Source organism: Vombatus ursinus, unplaced genomic scaffold, assembly GCF_900497805.2.
Source record: "Vombatus ursinus unplaced genomic scaffold, bare-nosed wombat genome assembly UNPS02014812.1, whole genome shotgun sequence".
Lineage (NCBI taxonomy): Eukaryota > Metazoa > Chordata > Mammalia > Diprotodontia > Vombatidae > Vombatus > Vombatus ursinus.
In genome coordinates this window covers 49,414,920-49,439,578 of record NW_020954590.1, presented here as the reverse complement: position 1 = coordinate 49,439,578, position 24,659 = coordinate 49,414,920, and the positions used below count along the sequence as shown (strand labels likewise).

At 36.2% G+C, this 24,659-nt stretch overlaps 1 protein-coding gene across 1 annotated transcript in view; it reads right to left on the bottom strand.

Annotated features, from left to right (window-relative positions):
• The window catches only part of LOC114054189 (THO complex subunit 1), a 67,574-nt gene that overhangs the window by 16,775 nt on the left and 26,140 nt on the right, over positions 1–24,659 (bottom strand). The window contains exons 5-15 of the mRNA XM_027877350.1: positions 24,480–24,598; positions 23,968–24,016; positions 23,020–23,115; positions 13,304–13,386; positions 12,054–12,127; positions 6,311–6,419; positions 5,227–5,358; positions 3,682–3,782; positions 1,132–1,198; positions 863–913; positions 697–767 (exon numbers count right to left, since the gene is read on the bottom strand). Of these exons, the coding sequence (XP_027733151.1) occupies positions 697–767; positions 863–913; positions 1,132–1,198; positions 3,682–3,782; positions 5,227–5,358; positions 6,311–6,419; positions 12,054–12,127; positions 13,304–13,386; positions 23,020–23,115; positions 23,968–24,016; positions 24,480–24,598 (952 nt within the window). The remainder of the gene's footprint in view (positions 1–696; positions 768–862; positions 914–1,131; positions 1,199–3,681; positions 3,783–5,226; positions 5,359–6,310; positions 6,420–12,053; positions 12,128–13,303; positions 13,387–23,019; positions 23,116–23,967; positions 24,017–24,479; positions 24,599–24,659) is intronic.

Below are 24,659 nucleotides of genomic sequence, written 5' to 3'. Positions count from 1 at the left end.
CAGAGAATAAGGATGAAACTGGAAGCCAGGCAATAAACAAATAAAAATGGAAAAGATCTGTCAAGACTTTTATAACAAACTGTCTTCTCTATCAATGATAATAGAGCCATCCTATCTGGACTGGACAACTTCTAAATACCGATATTCTTAAGTTAATGCTATATGGCTGAGAAACATGGAACAGTAGCTTTCAAAGAATTAGAATTACAGATCACTCTACAATTGAGAAATGTGTAAAATGTACATATGGCTAGGTTGTAACATATTAGCAACAAAGAACTATCAACCAAGATGCATACAAGATCAAGAGATGTATGACTAAAAGAGGAAATGGACTACTCATATAATAAAAGATAATAAAAAACAAAAATAAAAAAAGGAATAACAGATGGATACCCCATGTGTTCTACTAGTATCAGCATAATGTCAAAACATCTAGAGGAAAAGCCTCTAGTATCTAGGATGGACCCTCTGTAGAGAACATAGCAAGAGGTGAGAGATGTACAAGAGTTGCACAGAATGAAAAGATGTGGATGGGTTGTAATCTTGTCTTGCTTGTGGGAGTACTCACATTGATGAGAACACAGATATATGAAAGTACTTAAGTATAGATATCTTCAAAAATTATACATAATGGAAAAATCATTTTAAACAATATCTGAAAAAACCTTTGATTTTTTTTATTGTGATTTTTACCTTTCTTTCACAAAACTTGGACAGCCTTCATTTTTCCATGAGTTCCAATTTTCTTCAGTGTTTAATATATGCTGGAAAAAATACACACAGACGATCGATATCTGAACAATAGAAATACTTAAAATTCTATATGGTACAAAAAATAACAATAACATAAGATACATACCTCTACCATTTTTGAAAATCTCTCTCCATCAGGGGGGTTTTCAGATAGTAGCTGTGATCAGAAAGCACACACTAAGCTTTCAACAACTTTCTGCATCATATGAATGGTTTATAGGCAGAGACCCCATAAAAGTGTTTGTGGTTCCCGTACCTGAACTAATGTTATCCTTATTTTCCTATATGAGGCTGAAACTGTTAAATCTAGTTCATAAACAGAGAAAACTCCAAATTTCCAAGATTTTGATCACTGATGTCTTGTACTGAACTTACTTGATAGACTGATTTTGTAGTATCTTCAATCCACAGGGATTGCTCATCAGTTAGAACATAGTTTGAACTGGAAAAGAGAGCAAATACAAGGACAATGTAAGACTAAGGTGTCAAATCCATGGCACACAGCACTCCCTAGTGAAGTCTGAACAAGATTAAAATGTAATTGGGAAATATTCAACTATGATAAATAAAAATATGATAAAACAGACGACATTAATGTTTTTTCTAAGTCAATATACAGTCCACAGGGATGGAACAAATATCACAATAATCTCTAAGCATAAATTATTACTGGAGCAAATGTGTCAAATGATGCCAGGAAGTTTTCCTAAATTTACTGCATCCTGAGAAGTGGCATGGTATATACTGTATAGATAGCCAGCCCTGGAGTCAAGAAGAACAGGCAGGGTTCAAGTACTGCCTCTGATACGCACTAGTAGTGTGTGATGAAGCAAATTGTTGTTGTTCAGCCATTTCAGTTGTGTCTGACTCTTCATGACACCATTTGGTGTTTTCTTGGCAAAGATATTGGAGTGGTTTGCCATTTCCCTCTCCAGCTCATTTTACAGATGAGGAAAATGATGCAAACAGGGTTAAATGACTTGCCCAGGGTCATACCACTAGTGTCTGAAGCCTATTTTGAACTCAGGTCTTCCTGACTCCAGGGCCAGTACTCTATTCACTGCACCACCTAGCTGCTCCATTATAAGCAAATTACTTAACTTTTTAGTATCCCAAGGCAAATTTCTAAAAGTCTTAAGTTACAAATGAGTTGCTTCTCTGGTTGTTTTTAGTATTGGAGAAAGGAGTTTCCACACGAGAACTTCATCATAATGATGAAATCAAAGATCAGCCCACCCCATTGCATTCTTAAAATAGAATACAAAATCAATATAGTTATCATATATCTGTGAATACTATATTTGATTTTTTATTTTCTGCATTTAATTCATAGCCATTATTGCCAAAACAGCCAGAGAAGCAACAAGAGCATAGAGACACAATTCACTTTTGTGACTTTTTGCTGTTGGTATTTAGAAGAAATCTGTTTTTCCTCTTTTCTGTAGCAATGAAAAAAGGATATATAAAAATCCTACCTGCCTCTAATAGAAGTCTAGGCTGTTCACCAGCAGCTCAAAAAAAATTAAACATTTTAACCATAACAATTTCAAGTATAATCTTATTATATTTAAGTGGTTACTAACTCCTACTGATAGTCTGATTAGTCAGGGGAATGCTCAATTAAGGAAGCTGGCAGGGGCAGTTGGGCTCTTTTCCAATGCTCACAGTAATACTACACAGGCTCTTGTCTGTAGTACAAGTAGCTTTGAATAATCATTCTCTCATTTCAGTTATAACCATGACAAGACGATATTTATTTAACTGAAGTTAGAAATACTTACATCAAAAAAAAATAAATAAGTTTTGTGACAGAATGAATAGAAAGTGATAATCTTTAGACTTTTTTTCTGGCTAGTTGGACTGCCAAATGCATGGCTACTGAGTTAGGCCATGAGCTGGCTTGGGATATATGGCTGGAATTGCTATAGAAGAAGTATGAATGACAAAGCCCAAAAAAGAAGACAAGCTGAGGTAAAAAAAATAGTGAGACTACTATTTTGACTTAAGTTGGGTAAAGGAAGGGATAGGGATACAAGGCTGTTTCATTAAGGCTAGATCTAGAATATTCACCCACCAGTAAGAAATGTACTCTTAGGGCAGCTAGGTGGTACAGTGGATAGAACACTGACTCTGGAGTCAGGACAACCCGAGTTCAAATCCAGCCTCAAATACATAACACTTACTAGCTGTGTGACCCTGGGCAAGTCACCTAACCCTGACTGTCTCACCCCCCCCCCCAAAAAAGAAATGTACTCTTCCAGAAAGTTTGGAGACCCCCATTGGTGAGGAAGGATATGAACAGATTGCATTAAAAGACAAGTGTAAAAGGACAGACTACAGATTCTCAGTAAGAACACATATTTGGCCTTTGGTTCCTGGATCTGCCCATTTTCTGATTTGATCTTTTTCTGGAAGTACTCAGATCCTCATATTTAGGGCTTGTGGTTCTCTAAACCAAAAGTGGTCACCATTTTCCACCTTACCCTTCTTGGGAAAAGGAAAAGTACTTCAGATCAATCACCTATATAACTAGTTCTAGAGAGCTGGTTCTCAAAACTATCCAGGACAGGAGAAATAACCCAAATAGAACATTAACATACATGTACCATAATCCAATCCTTAGAAATCCATTTCCTTACAGCAGCAATACAGTTTTGGATAAATAAATCCCTATTCTCTAGTTTTTCTGGCAGGTACCCTCAATTTCCTAAGCACTAAAGTGCTTAGTTTTTTGCTGAGTGCAAACGCAAATATATGGTTGCTCTGAGTCCCTAATTCACAAAGGGGGCCCTTGGATACAGTGGAAAGAAGAAAACACCAGGCAACCCAGGTTTAGTTTTACTTATAGCTAGCCTCATTTTGTAATTCTAGCTATATTTTTCAGGCTTCTGCTAATAAGTAATTTAATAATTATAATAAGCTTACCTTTTGAATTTCACTTGCCCCTTGAGGTACTGAAATAAAATGAGATACTGAAGAAGGATGTGACGACGAAAGTTACTATCACTCAGCTGTAAATCCATAAGCTATATGCATACAAAAGACAAACACAATAGAACAACAACGTTTACTTTATGTATTATAATAAAAGTCAAACTTGGCCTAAATTTAGTTTTCTGCTACTGAAAAGTAAGATGAATGATACAACAATGAAGACTCCATTGAGAAAATATATTGGCCTATTTCTTATCATGTATATATTTATCAATGACTAGCAATTGTTGTTTTTTTATCCAGAGTACTGGGAACTGGGCATAAACTGAGCAGAGATCTTAAGTTTCAGATGAAAATCAACAAATATGAACTTCATCTTTCAATGTAAAAGGAAACCAGGTAAAATACAGTATCTGTATAGATGGCTAATGGAAAGATTTAAAAGTCTAAAAATAATATTTCTAAATAGGCCATTTCATTTCCGGATAGCTCTAATTTTTACATAGTTTTTTCTGACATCAAACCTATTGTTTTCCTCTTCCTCCCATTACTCTTAGTTTTGTCTAACAGGGTCAAAGAGAACAAATCTAAAACTTTCTCCACGTGACAAGTCTTTAAATATTTGAAGACAGTTTTCATTCCTCCTTCTATCTTCAAATCTTATCTTCTCTAGCATAAATATCCCTGATCAATCTTCATATGTTATGAACTCAAAGCCCTTCACCTTCTTAGTTGCCCTCTACATGACCCCCAACTTCTCCGATAGGCAGTTTAAGATTATTATTATATGACTGTCAGCAAGACTTGGGTCTAATCTCTTCTGTAAACCAACAGAACTGAATAGGTCTGTAACGTTCCTTCAAGCTCTGAAATTCTGTCAATTATGAATTTTTACCATTTCTGGCTTTCTACTAAAACAAGTATACTTAAAATGATTTTCTTATAAATGAAAATAGCAAGACTTCATTAATTAGATTTTGTGATAAGAAAGAATTTTACAAACAGGACTTAGGCTGAAATTTAACTATATAATATTTGTGAATAAAGGGTTTGCCACATAACTGTACAAGATAAGATTAAAAGGAAAGTAATTAAATGACCTAAAATTATTTTCAAGCACTTGAGAAACAACCACTTATGTTTAAAAAGCAACTTATAAGTGGAAAATGTTCATATTTATTTGCTTATTTATTTAGTGTAGATTGCTGAAGACTTTCTTACCCTAGTTTAAGTAATATGGAGCCTCAAAAAAAATTAACGTTAAAACGTTTTTTAGCCCAATTAAAAAAAACCAAAACACGAAATCAAACCAATCTTTCCTCGACATGTCTATCCTGCAACATCAAATTAGAACTATTAATCAAATTGTAGTTTCCTTCAGACTGTACTGTCTAAACAGGGTTAGTTAACACATTTAACCAACTTAAGCAGCAAACATTATCATCTAATTTAAATATGGTATGAAAGAGATATCAGGTGGTAAAAAGTAAAGAGGATTTTTAAAATTGGGTATTTGTGAAAATGAAGGTTTCATACCTTTTCACTTGTTAAGAATTTTGCAAAATATACATGTTCTCCTCCTGTTTTCAATTCTTCTAACTTCTTTCTTGAAGCCTGGGTATCATCCAGTTTATAACTTTTAAAAACAGCTAAAACCTCTTCAGAATACTGCAAAATGAAAATACTAATTAATTTTATCTTCCCAAGTCACCAAATAATCTGTTTCCTTGTACTTATTAGAAAAATAGACATTTACTGGCAATTGACTGCTTATTCATATATCATAACATATTAAATATGGAAAACTATGACTGAGATACTTATCAAATAGGATTTCTCACTATTTTAAAAGGTTAATTATCCCTCTTTTAATTTTTTTATGTAGTTAGGATACAGAACAAACTGTAGAAAATCTTTGATGAGATTGTTTAAACAACTGTAGATGTAGAAGAGAACACTTCATTTGGAGTCAGGAAGACATGGGTTCAAATTCTGCCCAATACACTGAACAGATGTGTGATGTCGGGCAATCCCTTAGCCTCTCAGGAGCTCATCCTCCTCATTTCACAGCATCCATCCAACCTAGTATCTGATGAACTATTTTATTCTAGTATTTCTTGTGAATAAAATATAAAAGGGAAAAATAAACAGCAACATCAAACCACTTCTAGGCATGGTAAAGCTGCTGTTAAATTATCCCCATCAGTTTAATTTCCTCATTAAGTAAAACATTTCTTGAATAGTACCATGAGAACGCTAACTTACATTTGCATAGTGATTCTTAAATTACAAAAAGCTATCACATCCACCATCTCACTTGATTCTCCCAACAATCTTGTGAATTCGACAGAGGACATGTTACTATCTTCATTTTCCCAATGAAAAAACAAACTCTGAGAGGTTAAGGTGGTCCAAGATCACAGAACTAGTAAATGGCCTAGACAAGTGCTCTTTCCATTATATTCACACTTTTGTTGTAACTGGAACTTTTAAATCCAAAAGAAATTAAAGTCATTCCTTAATATATGCCACGTGAACAATAGCTCAAATAGGAATTGCAATTTAACTTCTGAAAACTACAAAATTGGAATAACATCATGAAATTAATGAAGCAATTTACCTTGAGAAAAGTTTTCCATGAAATCTTCTCATAGCACTGCACAGGATTTCTGAAGTAATCTTGAAGTGACCAGAATTTTCTATATAGGTTGTAATCAATTGGAATGGAGCTAATGAAGAAAACAAACAGCAAATTAATTATATCATTCTATTTCTTTAGAAAGTATCTAAGGCAAATAAAATGGCAGAATCTCAAAGCTGAAAGGATTATGGAAGTCATTTGGTCCAACCAGTCCTTGAATAAGACTCCCCTCTAAAACATAAGCCGTAAGTGGTCATCTAGGCTTCGCCTGAAGAAAGCCCTCAAGTGAATGGGAGGTCTTCACTGCTTCCCAAGGCAGCCTGTTTCACTTTCAAATAATTCTAAATGTTAGTAAGCTTTTCCTTAAATCAAACTTAAATATGGCTCTGTGTCTCACACTGAACTTGCAGTTCACTAAAATCTCCAATCTTTCCCAATGAACTACTGTATAGCCGTGCCTTCCACAACTTATACTTGGGTTTAAAAAAAAATCAACTGCAAAAGTATAAAACTTTACTTATATACAGTCAGATAGATACATATGTCTGTATATATATCACACCCTCCCACCCCAGCTCCTTTTAAGATGTTGTTTTTGTTTTCATATTACCAACACCTTACAGAGTAGCTGGCACGTAGGCGGGTTGTAAGTTTGCTGAACTGAATTGAAAGCTAGTAAAATGGATCAAGGCATAAAACAGAAAATTAGATTACCGGTGCAGCTACTTCTTTTCATAATCAATACAGAGCCTGTGACTATAGCAATGGTGTAATGACAATACTAGGTTACATTAAGGATTACAAAGGACTTTCCTCACCATGTGAGGTAGGTGCAAGTTAGGAGGACTGAAGAGGAAGAAGGGGAGGCCAGATCTGTGATTTCATGGATACAGGGAATACCTCCTGAGGAAACTTCTTTCGCTAAGGTAGACTGGCTCTTGGAGAATCCTTAAGAGGCATTTAGGGCACTAAGAAGTCATACAGTCAGAACGCTAGAAGCAGGACTTGAACCCAGGTTTTCCTGACTCTGAAGCTTCCTTTTTTATCCATTATACCACACTGTTTCTCAAGAGTATTTAGTATTAGGGGTAGCTAGGTGGCGCAGGGAATAGAGCTCTGGCCCTGGATTCAGGAAGACCTGAGTTCAAATCCGACCTCAGACACATAACACTTACTAGCTGTGCGACCCTGGGCAAGTCACTTAAAAGAGTATTTAGTATTATTACCCTCTCACCATTTTACATTTGAGGAAACTGAGGTTCAGAAAGGTTAAATGACCTTTCCAGGGTGATAGCTGGTAGGTGTCAGAGCTAGGAGTTGACTGAGTTTTCTGACTAGTGATCTTTCCACTATATCACACTGCCTAATGAGCACAGAGAGTGATTCCCCACTAAGGGTGGGGAATGACCTGCAGAGGCTATTTACTAAAACCTATAGCTCAATGCAAATCTCCTCAACAACATCCCTAATACCAGAAATCTACTTTTTACTAGAAGCCCTACAGTGAGAGGGAATCCACTACCTCTTAAGATCATTTCACTTTAAAAATTCAAAGACAGTATGATGACAAAATTTAGTGCTTACTTTGTTAAAACTTCTTAAAAATTACACTAATACCCGTACTCTTCGATTGGCTATTTCTACATCTGCAGTGCCCAAAATGAATTTATATACAATTCCCTTAAATATGTGGTGTGACTATTAAGTTTTTAATCAAACATACCAGAATTTATTCATCCAAGTGTTGTTCCCTTCAAAGTGGTTACCGTGGAAGGCCATGCACTTATTCAAATGTTGCTGACACTGCTCAAAACATTTTCCAATCTCCTCTCTTGATGCTTACAGAACAATGTTTTTTTTGCTTTGTTTTTGTTTTTAATAGTCTCAGTGGAGGCAATTTTTTTTCCTTTGAAGGTGGATTTTGTTTTTGAAAACAGCCAACGGACAGTAGGAACAAAGTCTGGTGAGTACAGTCGTTCAGATCAAGCTGGGTCATGTCATTTTCGATCCAAAACGAGGTATGACTATAAAGGAACGAGAATGAATTTCTGGTGTGGTTCTGAAGGCAATTCCAAAAGAGGAGCTACAAAAATGTTCTGAGCAGTGGTAGTAAGTGTACAGCCCCCCCCCCCCCAAGGTGACTACTCTGAGGGCTAACACTCATTTGGATGTATAAATTCTGGTATTTCATTAAAAAATCAGTCACATTAATTCAGTCACACCATGCACAAGGAATATTAGACAAGCAAAACTCCAGATCCTTAAGTAAAAAACAATACTTGGTGAACAAATACCCACTCATGTATAGAATCACAGAATTTCAGAGCAAAACTCCACAGGTACCTAAAAGTCAAATTTCAGTAACCTCAACTATCCAGAACACAGCTGTAAATAACTGAAAATAGCCTGTAAGGGGAAGAAAACAATTATAAAGTCTATACACTTTAGTCTTTAGGAAAGGTATAAAGACCCTGTCAGACTCTGCCCTAGAGCTCAGTATCTCAGAATGATATGTAAATTAAGAGAAACAATTTAAGCAATTTGGTTGAACAAGAGTTCTCATTTGAGAGATAGTGTAGAAAAGAAGATAAGAACTATAAAAACCCAAAAGAAGAACTACTTTTTAAAAAAGCACAACAGTCTGGAGTCATTTACTGAGCCCTTTGAACCTTGAAACCTACCAAAGGTATTACTATATTGCTCATTATTAAAGAAAAAAGTATGGTATGGAATGAATGCTGGCGCTAGAGTCATAAGGCACTTAGGTTTAAATCTCATTTTGACACTTATTATGTGACCACGGCAAAATCGATTCATTTTTCAGGGTTTGGAGTTTTCTCAACTGTAAAATGGGATTATAATGCCTATAGTACCTACCTCACTGGGCTACTAATCTGAGAATCAGAGAAGGTGAGCAAAGGTTTTGCAAATCTTAGGAGCACTACACAGTATCAGCTATGATGATGATGATGATGATGACGACCTGCCTTGGAATTTTTAAAAGTTTAATTATAGCATTGTACAGTGGAAAAAGAAATCAAAGGACCTTGGTTCAATTTCTGGTCTTGAAGTTTACTAACTACCTGTGTGCCTTGGGCAAGCCATTTAACCTCAGTTAAATGAGCCTAGTTTTTTCATCTGTAAATAAGGGGGTTGATGGCCTCAGTTCTTCCATCTAAACTTTAAGGCAGAACACATTTTATAAAGATTTCCTCAAAAATGGTTGCTAAGTAAATTTTGACACAAATGGTAAATTTATCTTAAAAATTCACTCTACATGAAATACTAATTCCCCAAGAAGCTAGAGAAATAAGGCATGCAACTAGTCTTGGCTATGGTGGAAGACTGTGTGGGGAGAGAACAGAAGAGCTTTAGATGGAGGAAGAACTATGAAGGTGTGAAGCTTTCTGAAATTGTGAAGGAGACCAGATTTGGGGGAGGGGAAATTTGTGAGGATCACAAGTCATGTGATCACAAGTCCTTTTAAGGAGATGAAGGAAAAGAAGGGCTAGAGTTGAAAAAAAAAAATCACCCTTAGAGCCGGAAGGGATCTTAGAAGACATAATTAGTCCAATCTTCTCATTTCACAGTTAAAGAAATGGGGTCCCAGAAATAAATTGACTTGTCTACAGTCATACTGGGACTATGTAAAAAAGACAGGATCTGAACTTAAGTCACAGGATAACATCTAGATCTAGATGAGACTTCAGAGGCATATAGTCTACATCATTTTATAGGTGAAGAAACTGAGGCATAGAGAGGTTGAGTGACTTGCCCAAGGTCACACAAGTAGGAGGCATTAGAGACAAGATTTCAACCCAGATCCCCTTACTTCAGAGTAACAGGTATTCCATGGAGTAGTGTGCTGCCTCTCACGCTCTCAGATTCCAGAATCCGGAACGGGCGATCCTCCCCACTCAGGGCCTTGCTGCCTATCTCAAGGACTCATAAGGACGACTCAAATAGGAACATAATTGTCAAGTACTTTGCTTAGGGCAAAAAAAAATCAACTTTACAAGTAAAAGATGGGGAAACTGTAGCAAAATATTGGTTCACCTGAGAAAGCTCTGAGCATTTTAGTGGACTGAAAGCTCAGTATGAGTGAAGAGTGTGACATCAAAGTCAAAATCTAATTCAAACTTAGCCTGTATCAAAAAGTACTTTGATTACTTCTGAAAGACACGATTTAGGAAGAAAACTGATAGGCTATGTTAAGTTAAACAGCATACAGAAGGGCAAGCAGGATGTTGAAAGTATGCCAGCTAAGGATCAGCTGAAAGAACTGGGTATGTTTAGCTTAGAGAAAAAACAGCTGTCAAAGTATATGAAGGTCTATCACATGGAAGAAGGATTACAATTGTTCTGTTTGGCCCCAGAAGAACTCAGAGCAACAGGTGGAAGTTTCAGAGAGGTATAGATTTAGGCTTGATATAAGGAAAAATTTCCTAATGATGAGAGATTTCTAAAAGTTTACTTGTTTCCTACGGAGATGGTGATTTCCCTTTCAGTGGAGGTTTTTAGTGAGCAAAGGCTGGTTGACTATTCTGGGTATATACCGTGCAAGGAATTTTTTATTAAGTGTGGGTGAGAACAGATATTTGCCGAAATCCTTTCCTAGTCTTAGATTACCCAGAGATATTTAACTGATTGATAACAGAGTTGGAAATGAACTCTAAGTTAAACTTTCTTTTTCATTATACCATGTGGCTTCTCAAAGGAGAAATGGAAAGAAGACAAACTCATCTGCCTTTTTGCTCCTTATTAATAAAAGCTCTCAATGGGAGAAAGAGATTGAAATGATTGGCTAAAAAGATCCCCTTTTGAAGATGTTGTACAAAATCAATTTCCCAATCTGCTCAACTAAGGACTTGGAAAAGATGATCTCTAAAGTTTCTCCAAGAGCTATAATTCTATGATTTTATGACTCTAAATCCTCATTTATTCACAGTCTTGTGAGCAAAATGAGAAACTGGCTGGGAGTGGAGACAGGAGGGAGAGGGCATCGATCAGAAAAGATGATGCAAAGTAAGGCATCCAAAACTAGCCCAATGGCAGATCCACAGAGGAAATTAACTTAGGCAATTTTCCTATAATGCTAGAGAGTTGAAGATGCCCTACATCTCTTTTTGCTTCCTTTTATAACCCTGGGGTTCATGAGTCTCTTTTGAAAATGCAAAAAAGTTCCACCAGAGAACACACATTAAGCAATTATTAACCTACACTCAAATTATCAGAATGAGGGGGTAGAGGGTGAGGAAAGGTACAGAGAGCTTGAGAAACCAAAGTGGCAATTTTCAGAAGTATTTTGGAAAAGTACCAAAGATAAATCTCAGCTACTTCACAATGTTGTTCCAGCAGCTGGGCCATTGACATTCAAAATTTTTTCAGAAGTGCCACAGGTTGCCACACCCTATTAGTTCAGTAGTAATATTAGTATAGAATCTAACCCCCTTATATAACAACATTCCTATGGAAACATACGAGAGTAATAAATAAAAGTACCATATTAATCAAAGATATTACTATCCCTGACATCCACTACCATGGCCACATTGACTTACAAAACTTTAAGGCGATGATGTGTGTCTTAAGACCCCTGCCATTTTCGCTAACAGCAACTTTTTCTTCCACCCTGGTCCTATATCCATTCTAATATTTGGCAAGATGCAAAAGACATACTGTTATAATAATAAAGACAATAATAAAAGTTCCTCAAACTCACCAACTTGTCGGAGTCTCATCATCTCCCATTTCTCCTTCCTCTACTTCCATTCCTTCATCTCTATCCTCAATGTGCTTTAACAAAAAAAAAAAAAAAAAAGACAATGCTAGTTTTCAGGGACATGAACAATGCTAGAATTCTAGACCACTATATTTAACAGGTAGCCACTATTATGGCAGTTTGGGGATCATGAACTATTACAAGCTACTGTAGACACCATTGTTAGACTTATAATAATGTCTGACACTTCAGGGTGAGATGATCTTTGAAGTGTCATGTCAGCTCAGCATTCTAAAGCTATAATGCAGTCATGAAGACAAAGGAAGATGATTTAAGCTACCCTGAATCCAGGCTTGTATGTTCCCTCCTATTCCCCAAGTTCAAGACCAACATCCATGGCACATAAGCCGTTTCTAATTTAGGGGGTTCCATACCTGCTGAGTATGAAATGCCTAGTGGTCACAAGCATTTTTTCCTCCCTACTTCCATTGTTTGGGATTTTTCTTTCATTCTCTTTCAAAGTTTTCTAGCTGCTTCCTGGGACCACTACCTTTGTCACCACCATCTCTCCCATCTTGTCCCATTGCCCCCATTCCCCTGACTGTCTGAGGTAGTGTTTTCGGTGGCTGTAGGGCTAAAAGTACAGGGGAAGCTATGGAACCCATTTTTGTTTTACAACACGGACCAGAGGATGACAAAAAAAAAATCTCCATTCGAAAGCAAAAGATATTAGAAGTCAAAAGGGTAAAAAAGTTGAAAGAGCAGTAACCAGTTGTCAGCCAAGGAATAAGGATTATTCCCTGGAATTTACAGGGAAAAGGCTTGACCTTTTTTTTTCCTCATGGACCTTCTCAACCTCCAAAAGGGATCCAAATGCAGAAGGAGGAATTCCTGGTTTCCCAAGCTGGAGAACTAAATGGTTTCCTCGAGCCATACTGTATATGCTAGTCTAGATTCCGCAATAACTATTAGTATAATACTACACGTTAGGCACCTGAGCTATACATCAAAATCAGCCTCGATTTTCTAGCTTGCTTTAGAAATGTTTTCAATACGTCCCTACCTGAAAGGTAAGTATACCAGAAATTTCCAAGTTTAAGTCAAGACTAATACGCTATAAATCTTTAAAAAGAAAATCTGTTAGTGCTTCACAGCTCTCAGCGAAATGCACTTCCATGCTAATTGACATCAGCTCTTCTTCAAAAACAAACACATAACATTCAGCAAGCAAGATTCGAGACAGGTCTCACCTTCTGACCCAAGGTGCTCTCCTGTTCACTGGTGTTGAAAACAGTGACATTTTCAAGATTAAACTGACTTTGCAAGTTAAGGCCTGTTTAAAAATAAACAAAAACATGTATGCCATAATGAAAGAGCTTATTAGTATCAAAATACTCAAAGACCTAAAGTACTTGGAGCAGGAAGGGCAAAGATGATATAAAGTTAAAGCAAGAGCAAATTAATTTAAAAATCAATCTACCACCTTTACAGATAGAACTAAAACCAAGCCACTGATTTGCAAAATCTTTTTGAAATTCACTTTATAAAGAGGTATATTCAAAGAAAACCTGTTAGTTCTTTAACTCTAATCTACTTTTAGGTGGTAGACAAGCTTTAGAAAACCAGACTATGTTAAGAGCAGCTTCCCTATGTATATTACCAATTCTGGAATGAAGAGGGATTGTGAAGTATCTTTGAAATATAATGAAAATGGACTGCAAACAAGTAGGAAAGGTTGGAAAACGGCATGGTGTTTAAACTCTACTTTCACTTTAAACTTATTGCAAAGGACAAAAGTAAAAACAACAATACCTCTCTCACAGATAATACTTGGTTCCATTTCAAGATACTTGAATCCGTGATTTACACCCAGAGTAACGGAGCTCACCCGGCCACAATTATCTTGTTATCTCGTGTAATTCTTGTCCAAGTTTTTTATTAAAATTAAATTTACATTTATGAAATATAAATTAAATTTTTATTAAAATATTTACTTTATTAACTTAAATTAAAATTTTTATTAAATTTATTAAGTTAAAGATTTATCCAACATACCGAGAGGCTCCCTACCTTTTTAGCTATCTGGGAAGTACCAAAGAGTAAGTTGGAAAGGCACCTCAGAAGACATCTAGTCCAACCTTTATCTAAAAAGAATCTCTTCTTATAACACAGCCAACAACTGAGCACTCAAGCCCTTGATTGACGACTTTTCATGGGAAAAACTTACTATCTTCCAACACAGTTCATTCTACTCTAATTGTTAGGAAACTTTTACTTATGTTAAATCTCTGAAATTTCTACTTATTCCTAGTGCTGCTCACTGGGCCAAATAAAACAAATACTAATTTTTCTTTGGCATAACAGCCTTTTAAACACTCAAAGACAGCTGTTATAACTCCCAATACATCTTTTTAATAGGCTAAACCTACCAGTTTCTTTAGCTGATCCTTATGTGGAATGGTCTCAAGAACACTCTCATCATCCTGGTCAATCTCCAGTTTATCAGAATTGTTCTTGAATGTGGTACCCAGATCTAAATATAATAATTCAGATGTGGTCTAGATGAACAGACTAAAGAGGGAACATAACTTCCTTAGTCATGAATATTGCTTTGTGTAACCCAGCGAAGATCGTATTAGATTGTCTTACTGTCCTATTACTCTGTTGACTCAGAAAATGCAGTCTACTAAACCCTCTCAGATTTTTAAATGAACTACCTAATCACTTTGTACTTGCAGAGATGATTTTATGAATTCAAGTATAAGACTTCATGTTTACATCTTTAAATTTTGTCTTATGAGGCAGCAGGTGTAGTGGATAGAAGGTTGAATTTGGAACCAGGAAGAACTGGGTTTAGTTCGTGCCTCTGACACACTCTAGTTGAGTGATCACAAGTGAAATCACTTAACTTTTCAAATCCCCCAGCCATCTAAGACTTTAGGTTACAGAGCAATTGGTCATCTGTGTTGGTAGAATTTAGTTTCCATACCAGGAGGTCCCTATATAGATGAAATGATAGGTCTAGACAAAACACAAATGCATTTCATCTCGAGTTTTAATTCAACATGCCAGTCCAGGTATTTTTAGATCTCAATTCTGCTATGCAGCATGTTAGCTGGTATTATATGAAAATCTGATAACCAATCTATGCCTTTAGTCAAGTCAATGATAAAAATATTAAAGAGCACAGGCTCAAGTATAAATCCCTAGGACACTTCATTAGAGACACTAAACTATTAATGATTACTTGTTCCAGTCATTCAACTATGACCTCGTCCTTCCATATCTATCCTTCAAGAAAATTATGGAGAATATGTCAAATGCTCTTTGTATCCTGAATCTACAGCATTTCAATGATCTAGTGACATGCAAAAATGAAAAGAAGTTAGTTTAGAACAACCTATACTTGAAGAAGACATGCTAGTTTTTTTTCTAAATACCATTTCCCTTTTAAAATATTCACAAACGTATCCCTTCTGGTCAGAAACTGAAGTCAATTTTGCTGGACTACAAATTGCAGAACCTGTTGAATGTATGCCCTTGTAAGATTTTTCAAAGATCACTGACAATAAGGAGCTTAGTAATCACACCTACCAGTTCTTTTAATATTTTAAGCTATAGGTCATCTGTATTTGATGACCTGAACTTATCGTGAACATCTATGGTCTCCCTTACTATATTTCTGTTATATTTGGCAACAAGTTCCTATCAGCCATTTCTGTTGTCTTTTCCAGTACAAATACCCTTCTCCCTGACAGAAAAAACAGAAGCAAAATAAGGAGACACGCATTCTTGTTTGTTATTATCCCAGATTCCTCCATCAGCAGTCTTATCCATTTTTGAACTTCTTTTCCCCAAAGTAAATAACCCTCTCCCCATTAGTCTTAATTTTCAACTAGTAGCCCATCCTTTCTTTGAGCCTTCTCTTTTCCTCAATTTAGCTAACCCCCACCTTCTTTGCCTTCACCAATCTAAACTTCAGAATTTTTGTCACCATTCTTTTAAAATTTATTTATTTTTAGTTTTCAACATTCACTTCCACAAGATTTTGAGTTCCAGATTTTCTCCCCATCTCATCCCTCCCCCTGACCCAAGACAGCATGCATTCTGGATACCCCTTCCCCTAATCTGCCCTCCCTTCTCTTATCCCCTTCCCCTTCTATTTTACTGTAGGGCAGGACAGATTTCTATACCCCCACTGCCTATTTATCTTATTTCCCAGTTGCATGTGAAAACTATTTTTAACATTTGTTTTTAAAACTTTGGGTTCCAAATTTTCTTCCTTTCTCCCTCCCCACCCACTCTCATCCAGAAGGCAACCAGATACAGGTTATACATGTGTAGTCATGCAAAACACTTCCACAGTAGTCAAGCTGTGGAAAACTAACTGTATTTCCCTTCATCCTATCCTGCCCCCCATTTATTCTATTCTCTTTTTTGACCCTGTCCCTCTTCAGAAGTGTTTGCTTCTGATTACCCCATCCCCCAATCTGCCCCCCCCCACCCTTATCATTCCTCCACTCTCTTTTCCCCTTCCTCCCTATTTTCCTGTAGGGTAAGATAGATTTCCATACCCAACTGAGTGTGGATGGTATTCCCTCCTTAAGCCAAATCTGATAAGATTCATTCATTCCCTCTCATTTTCCCCCACTTCCCCTCCACTGTAAAAGCTTTTCTTGTCTGTTTTATGTGAGATAATTTACTCCATTCTACCTCTCCCTTTCTCCTTCTCCCAGTATAATCCTCTCACCTCTTAATTTTATTCTCCAGATTATCACCCAGACATCATCTTCAACTCATCCTGTGCCCTCTATCAATCTATCTATACATATAATTTTTTTTCCCCTCCAACTACCCCAATACTGACAAAGGTCTTGTGAGTTACACATATCATCTTTCCATGTAGGAATATAAACAGTTCAACCTTAATAAGTCCCTTATGATTTCTCTTTCCTGTTTACCTCTTCATGTTTTTCTTGAGTCTTATATTTGAAAGTCAAATTTTCTATTCAGCTCTGGTCTTTTCATCAAGAATGCTTGAAAGTACCCTATTTCACTGAACATCCATTTTTTGCCCCTGAAGGATTATACTCAGTTTTGCTGGGCAGGTGATTCTTAGCTGTAATCATATTCCTTTGCCCTCCAGAATATCATATTCTAAGCCCTCTGGACCCTCAATGTAGAAGCTGCTAAATCTTGGGTTATCCTGATTGTGTTTCCACAATACTTGAATTGTTTCTTTCTAGATGCCTGCAATATTCTCTCCTTGACCTGGGAACTCTGGAATTTGGCTACTCCTAGGAGTTTTCCTTTGGGGATCTCTTTCAGGAGGTGCTCGGTGGGTTCTTTTAATTTCCATTTTACTCGCTGGTTCTAGAACATCCGGGCAGTTTTCCTTGACAATTCTTTTTCTTTCTTTTTTTTTTTTGGCTGGGCAATGGAGTTAAGTGACTTGCCCAGGGTCACACAGCTAATAAGTGTTATGTGTCTGAGGCTAGATTTGAACTCAGGTCCTCCTGACTTCAGGGCTGGTGCTCTATCCACTGCGCCACCTAGCTGCCCCCAATAATTTCTTGAAAGATGATGTTTAAGCTCTTTTTTTGATCATGGCTTTCAGATAGCCCAATAATTTTTAAGTCATCTCTCCTGGATCTATTTTCCAGGTCAGTTGTTTTTCCAATGAGCTATTTCACATTGTCTTCTATTTTTTTCAATCTTTTGAATTTGTTTTACAATGTCTTAATTTCTCATAAAGTCCCTAGCTTCCATTTGCTCCATTCTAATTTTTAAGAAAGTATTTTCTTCAATGAACTTTTTTTCCATTTGGCCAATTCTGCTTTTTAAGGCATTCTTCTCCTCATTGGTTTTTTGGACCTCTTTTGCCATTTGGGTTAGGCTATTTTTTTAGGTATTATTTTCTTCAGTATCTTTTTGGGTCTCCTTTAGCAAGCTGTTGACTTGTTTTTCATAATTTTCTTACATCATTCTCAGTTTTTCCTCTACTTCTCTTACTTGCTTCTCAAAATCCTTTTTGAGTTCTTCCATGGCTTGGGACCAATTTATATTTTTCTTGGAGGCTTTGGATGTAGGAGCTTTGACTGTGTTATCTTCTTCTGGCTGTATGTTTTGATCTTCTTTTGTCACTAAAGAAAGATTCTATGGTCTGACTTTTTTTGTGCAGTTTGCTCATGTTCCCAACCAATTACTTGAGTTTTAAACTTTTTGTTAAGGTAGGGGTCTGCTTCCAGTGTGGAGAATGTACTGCTCCAAGCTTCGGGGGTTTTGTGTAGCTGTTTAAATTTTCAGTTCTTCCAAAGTGGTACAATCAAGGGTGAGGTATTTACTCCTTTCCTGGCCCGTATTCTGGTCTATGAGTGACCACAAGCACTCTTTTCTGCCTTGGAACTATGAGGAGGATTGTCTCTACACCACCACTACAAGCTCCACCATGCCAGTTCTCCTCCTCGCCCCTGGACCGCCACCCAGAGCTGCAACCCAGATCCAAGCACAGGCAAAGTAAGAGAATCCTGCCTCAGCACCAGCAAAGAGATCCCTGCAATCCCTCTCTGATCAATTCCCCCTCTGTCTGTGGGCCAGAAGCTCCAGAAGCTGCCACTTCCCCGGGGCTGCACCAGAACTGGGGCTAGGACCAAGCTTCTCTCTCACCATGGTTACAGACCTTTTCTACTGACCTTCTAAGTTGTCTTCGGTGTTTGTGGTTGAGAAGTCAGGAAACTGCTACAGCTGCCAGTGATTCAGTCCCTTGAGACCTGCCCCAGGTTTGCTGAGGCCTGGTATTTGCCTGTGCACCCACGCTGAACTGTGTTCCTCTCCCAGCCCAGCATAACAGACTTTTCCAATCAACCATCCAGATTGTCTTGGACCAGAAATCTGTCTTTAATGGGTTCTGCTGCTCTAGAATTTGTTTAGAGCCATTTTTTACAGGTATTTGGAGGGCTTTGGGGGAGACCTCAAGCAAGTCACTGCTTTCACTCTCCCATCTTGGCTCCACCCGCTTTGCCACCATTCTTAAAGGACAACCATGCCTTGCTTTTGTACTCATCCTTTAGAACTTGCCTCTATTTAATTTACATTTTAAAAATACACGTTAGGAGCAGCTAGGTGGCACTGTGGATAGAGCACGGCCCTTAAGTCAGGAGGACCTGAGTTCAAATCTGACCTCAGACCAAACACTTGACACTTACTAGCTGTGGGAGCCTGGGCAAGTCACTTAACCCCAACTGCCTTAAAAAAAAAAAATACATGTTAAAAATTTAAGTTGGTCAATGAGTTCTATCTATATTAGCATCTTTAATTTGTCCTTATATAACTGATGCTGAGTAAAGTGAGCAGAACCAGGAGAACATTGTACACAGTAACAGCAATACTGTGTGATGACTAATTTTGATAGACTTAGCTCTTCTCAGCAAGGCAGTGATCTAAGACAACTCCAAAAGACTCATGATGGAAAATGTTATCCACTTCCAAAGTAAGAACTTCGGAGTTTGAATGCAGATGGAAGCATACTATTTGCTCTATTTTTTTGGTTGCTTTGTTTTGTTTTTTCTTTCTTGTGGTTCCTCCCATTGGTTCTAATTCTTCTTTACAACATGACCAATGTGAAAATATGTTTAATATGAATGTATATGTAGTGCCTATATCAGATTGTATGCTGTCTTGGGGAGGGGGAAGAATTTAAAACTAAAAATCTTATGGAAGTGAATGTTGAAAACTAAAACTAAATAAATTCATTTAAAAAAAAAATCTGTTCTTTCACTCCTTATCAGAACTAATCTTCTTGTGTCTTCTGAATGCATTTCTTGAGAACTTCCCATTCCTCTTGGACTGGTTTCCCCTGTAGATTTGTCCAAAGAATCCTACCTATCTTTTGAAACCTATTGTGAATTAAAGCTATTTGGAGACCTATTTAGACCATGTCAGACTATGCCTAGGTTTCCTCTTCCTTTCTATTACAAATTCTGAGATGGTTTAGTAATAGTTTTCCAGCTTCCCCTTATGAGTGAGAATCAGATCCAATACCACTTACTCTCACTGGTGCCTCCATCTTTTAAAAGATGAAGTTATCATTTAACTAAGAAACCAGCTGCAGCTCCGCTTTTGCCAGAAACACTGAGTGTTCCAACAGTTATCTGTATAATTTAAGTTTCCTACTAATTGTGTACTATGTTGCCAAGCCAGGCTTATGATCAAAATCTACTTCCTCTGACAAGGTGGTGTTTAGTATTCTTTATTGATAACATTGCTTGTGTTTCAGCTTCTATTATCTTTACCCAAATGCTCTCCATTATGCTTTATTACCATCTTATTCCCATCTTCCTGGTTCCTAGAGTTTCTCAAAAGTATATCTATATATATGCAATGTGATTTCTTCCTGTCCCTCTTACTACTATCCTTTCTGAATTAGGTATAGCATTCCAGAAACATATTCTAGTTAATAGCCTGAAAGATTCATTTACAGACCTTATCCATATTAAATAATGGGTCAATTGTATTAATAATTGCATATCAATAATTAATAACACAATTAATATTAGTTAATATCATTTAATTAGACAATAATTAATATTAATAATAGGTAATAACTGGATACATGTTGAATTAATAATAATTAATTAAACAGGCCACCTATGCAGCTGCACACCATAATTTTCATCTTTTCATCCAATGTTCTTTTATTATGTGTGGCTCAATCTTTCATATTCATGTGTATTTCACTTATGTATCTTTGTGGTTTCACCAGGTTGAATACAATTAACACATAAGGAAACAAGAGTATCTGCCAGGCCCTGCTATTATAGTGAAGTCTTTTCTTTAACCTTACAAAGAAAATCTTCCACAATGTTGGCGAATACTTTGAGTGAACATATATCTCCCTGCTCAATAGCTTGTTTTGTGTCAGCGTTCAACAGACTGTTGAAGAAAGTTATCTATGTAGTCAAGTCTATCATGGGATTCTGGATGGTTATGATGTATGCACAACAACAACTTGTCTGAAGAAAACATTTAAGGCTGTATTTTGTTCCAACTGAAATGTTTTCTTGAAATCAATCAATGAAGCACTATCTTATTCTCTGTATCTCAGATAATTTTATTACTGCAAGAGGTAGTTTTCTGTTTTAAAAAAAGGTGCAGGTAGGAACTATGTGGAATATTGTATATACTGTCAGATATGGTTCATGTATTTTGTTCCTCTGCCCTTTTATGTGTTTTAAACAACCTTTGTTATAATTTTTTTCCACTTTTTTTGGAGGCAAGTAGGGTTAAGTGACTTGCCCAGGGTCACACAGCTACTAAGTGTCTGAGGCTGGATCTGAACTCAGGTCCTCCTGTCTCCAGAGCCAATGCTCTATCTACTGTATCATCAGATGCCTCTGATATGCTTGATGAGTAAGAGACGGAGGAAGGTTACACTGAAAAATGTATATGATATAAAAATAAAAGGGAGTAATAAAAATAAGACATATTTTTTAAAAAGTTGCTTTCTAAGATATGTCACCCTCGATCAGACTGCTGAATTATTTCTTCTCATATTTTCATTGAGGGTGCCTTTAATGTGCCTCTGTAGATTATTCTCAAATGATTTTAGGCCAATAAGGAAGGATTTAGATAGACTAGTGGCTATCAGTGTCTAGGTGGAGTTGGGTTTTTTTTGGGGGGGCTGGTAAATACCATCTCTGACTATTTCTATTCTTTTGAGTTTCTCCCTCCTTTGAGATATCTTGAGAACAGATTCCCATGTGCCTTTAAAATGGTATCACCCTATGAGCACAGATTTCTTCTGTATGAAGGTCCAATTGCACTTCCTTAATCAAACTGCTGAAGGGTCTCTGCCACTTCTTCAAATAGCATACTGAATATGGAGGGGAGTACAGTCCAAGAGTAGGAGTTCCACTATTATTGTGACAATAGCTCATTATAAAAATGTTGGCCCATTTGTTTTAACTTCAGCTTTTTGTGCTGTCTTTCCAGTTCCTGGTATAAACTGGTTTACCTGGATCTCATCCCTAGTTCTCTGTAGGCTTCAGGACATGAAGATGTAAAGGTTCATAGCTATGTGTTTGGATAACTCATAAGCATTCCTTAAAGAAGTGAATAAAAGAACTGCCAGAAGTAAGTTCATTACATAATGAGAAACATCAATGCATGGTATATTAGGTCATCTTTTCTTGAACTGCTCAGAGCAAGCATGAAGAAATAGACGCAGCTACATAGCCCACTAGGCATGTAATCAAGATGACTCAACTTCACATCTTGCCTGAAATTACTTGATCCTAGGCACATCGCTTAATTGCTCTCAGCCTCAGTTTCCTTATCTGTAAAATACCTATGATTCTATAAAGACCATGATGAAGATTACTACAGCTTATACAACAGCATTCTTTGCAAAGGAGCAGAGATGTTCTATAAAGAATGTAACAAGACACTCTAAACTAATTAAAACATACTTTTGTTCTTGATACTGTCAATGGAGAATGGAGAATGATACTGTCAATGGAGAATGTTTGAAAATTTGGTTCAGTATCCATGAATATAAACCTAAAAGCTTAGAGACTGACTATGCAGATGCCTCAACTATTTAAAAAAAAAATTAGTGGGGGAAAAAATCGTTAAGTCACAGAGATTGTGAAGATATAAGATAATGTATGTGAAAATATTTTGGAAAGGAAGATTCAACTACAATGAAAGATATTATTAACTAAAAATTTCAACAACAGGAGTCAATGATTTTAATTTAGGAATAAAAGGCATTTTTCTATAGGCTTTATCTACCAGTAGAAGAATTAAAAGCAATAATTTTCTACTATGACTTTTATGAAATTACATAATTATGATTACTTTAATATCTTTGTTAAGGTTCCATTACCAGGAATAGTAAACAACAATCCATTTAACAACTGTACAAAAGTCAGAGGTAAGTCCTTTGTTCTAATTTGTAAAATCTTACCTGATTTCTCTGACAAAGGAAAAAGTCTCGCCAAGAAAAGTTGAATTCTTCCACAGAACACTGTGTTCTGGGACTTTGATAATCTTCTTAGGAGATCTAAAACAATATATAGAAATGAAAGCAAAACAGAAACAAGGAAGGACCTTGTATTTATTACAACCATACCCAAGTGCCTTAACTATATGCTTGAAGATATTCTTCATAAGCAGTATTCCTCCAAGTGTGGTCTGTAAGGTCCCCCTATTTATTCTTACCTAAAATAACATTATAGCTTTAAGATATAACTTATTAATAATCAATGGTGTCATCTCATTAATTTTGTCATTTATTTAACAAGACTATATGAAATGCATTATGATCAGTATATACACAGAAAAATAAGATATAGTCCCTGTTCTCAAAGTCATTTCTCTTTTTCTGTTTCTATTTATTGCACGAGCAAGAATTGGAGTAGATGGTCTGTGAAACACTTTTCTCATGGACTAAAAATGTTTGACAACAACTACCCTAAGGGAATTACTCTAAGTCTCCTGAAATCTTAAGGATGTCAAAAATATTTTTAACAAACAAAAAGCTATATAATAATAATAATAGTAAAAGCTGATATTTTATATAGTGCCTTAACTATATGACTCTCAAAACAACACTATGAAATAGGTATTATTACTCCCATTTAACAGAAGCTCAGAGAGAGTAACTGACTCATTTATGGTCACAAAGGTAGTATGGAAATAAAATTCAAACTCAGGTTTTTCCTGACTCCAAATCCAGTACTCTTTCCATTATACCTTGTTCTCTAGAAGTAAAACTATACCACACTTTGCATGTCACTAGACAAATTTTCACAGTGTAAATGATAAGATTTTTGTTTCTTGTATTAAATAGCTCCCACAAATCTAAATGTAATCATAAAAAAGATATTTCTACTTTTAGATATTTTTTACTTACCATTGCACATGCGCAATAAATAGTTTTTTCCAGCAGAATAGAATGTATTCTGTAAATAAAAAAACTTATTACATGGAATTTGTAGCATGTTCTGTTATCTTTAAAGTATTCTTCCATAAATGAAGCAAAAGTAGGAAATCTAGTAACAAACTAAGTTTGCTCTTCAATTACAAAAATCTTAATTTCAGAAATACAAGAGAGATGAATACCTGATACTTAACAAGTGCTTCATTTAACTGCTTTTGCATGATCAAATTTCCTATTTCAGCTTTCTCCAGCGATATGATTCTCACATGACTCTCTAGGAATCTAAGAGTAATGCAAGTCTTTTCAGGACACCCAGTACAATTTACACAGGGATAATCCTTTCAACCACTAGCAAATATATGATCTTTCGTCTCAAATAAGAGGTATAGGGAGAATTACATGATATACCGTTATAATACTGGAGGATTTCTATAAAGATAAATAAGAGGAAAAACAGAGTTAATAAAAAAGAGAAACAAACTTACTGATTTCCAAGTGGCAACATTTTTCTCCACAAAGGTGAAAATTGTGTCACATTGATCCAAAGGAAGACAATCCAAAACATCTCCCAGCAGTACAAAAGGTGTAGATGCTGTACAAATACCTTTAAGTGGGGACATATTTCAATTAGAAAGTTCAGGGAATTGCATGTTCATATAATCTAT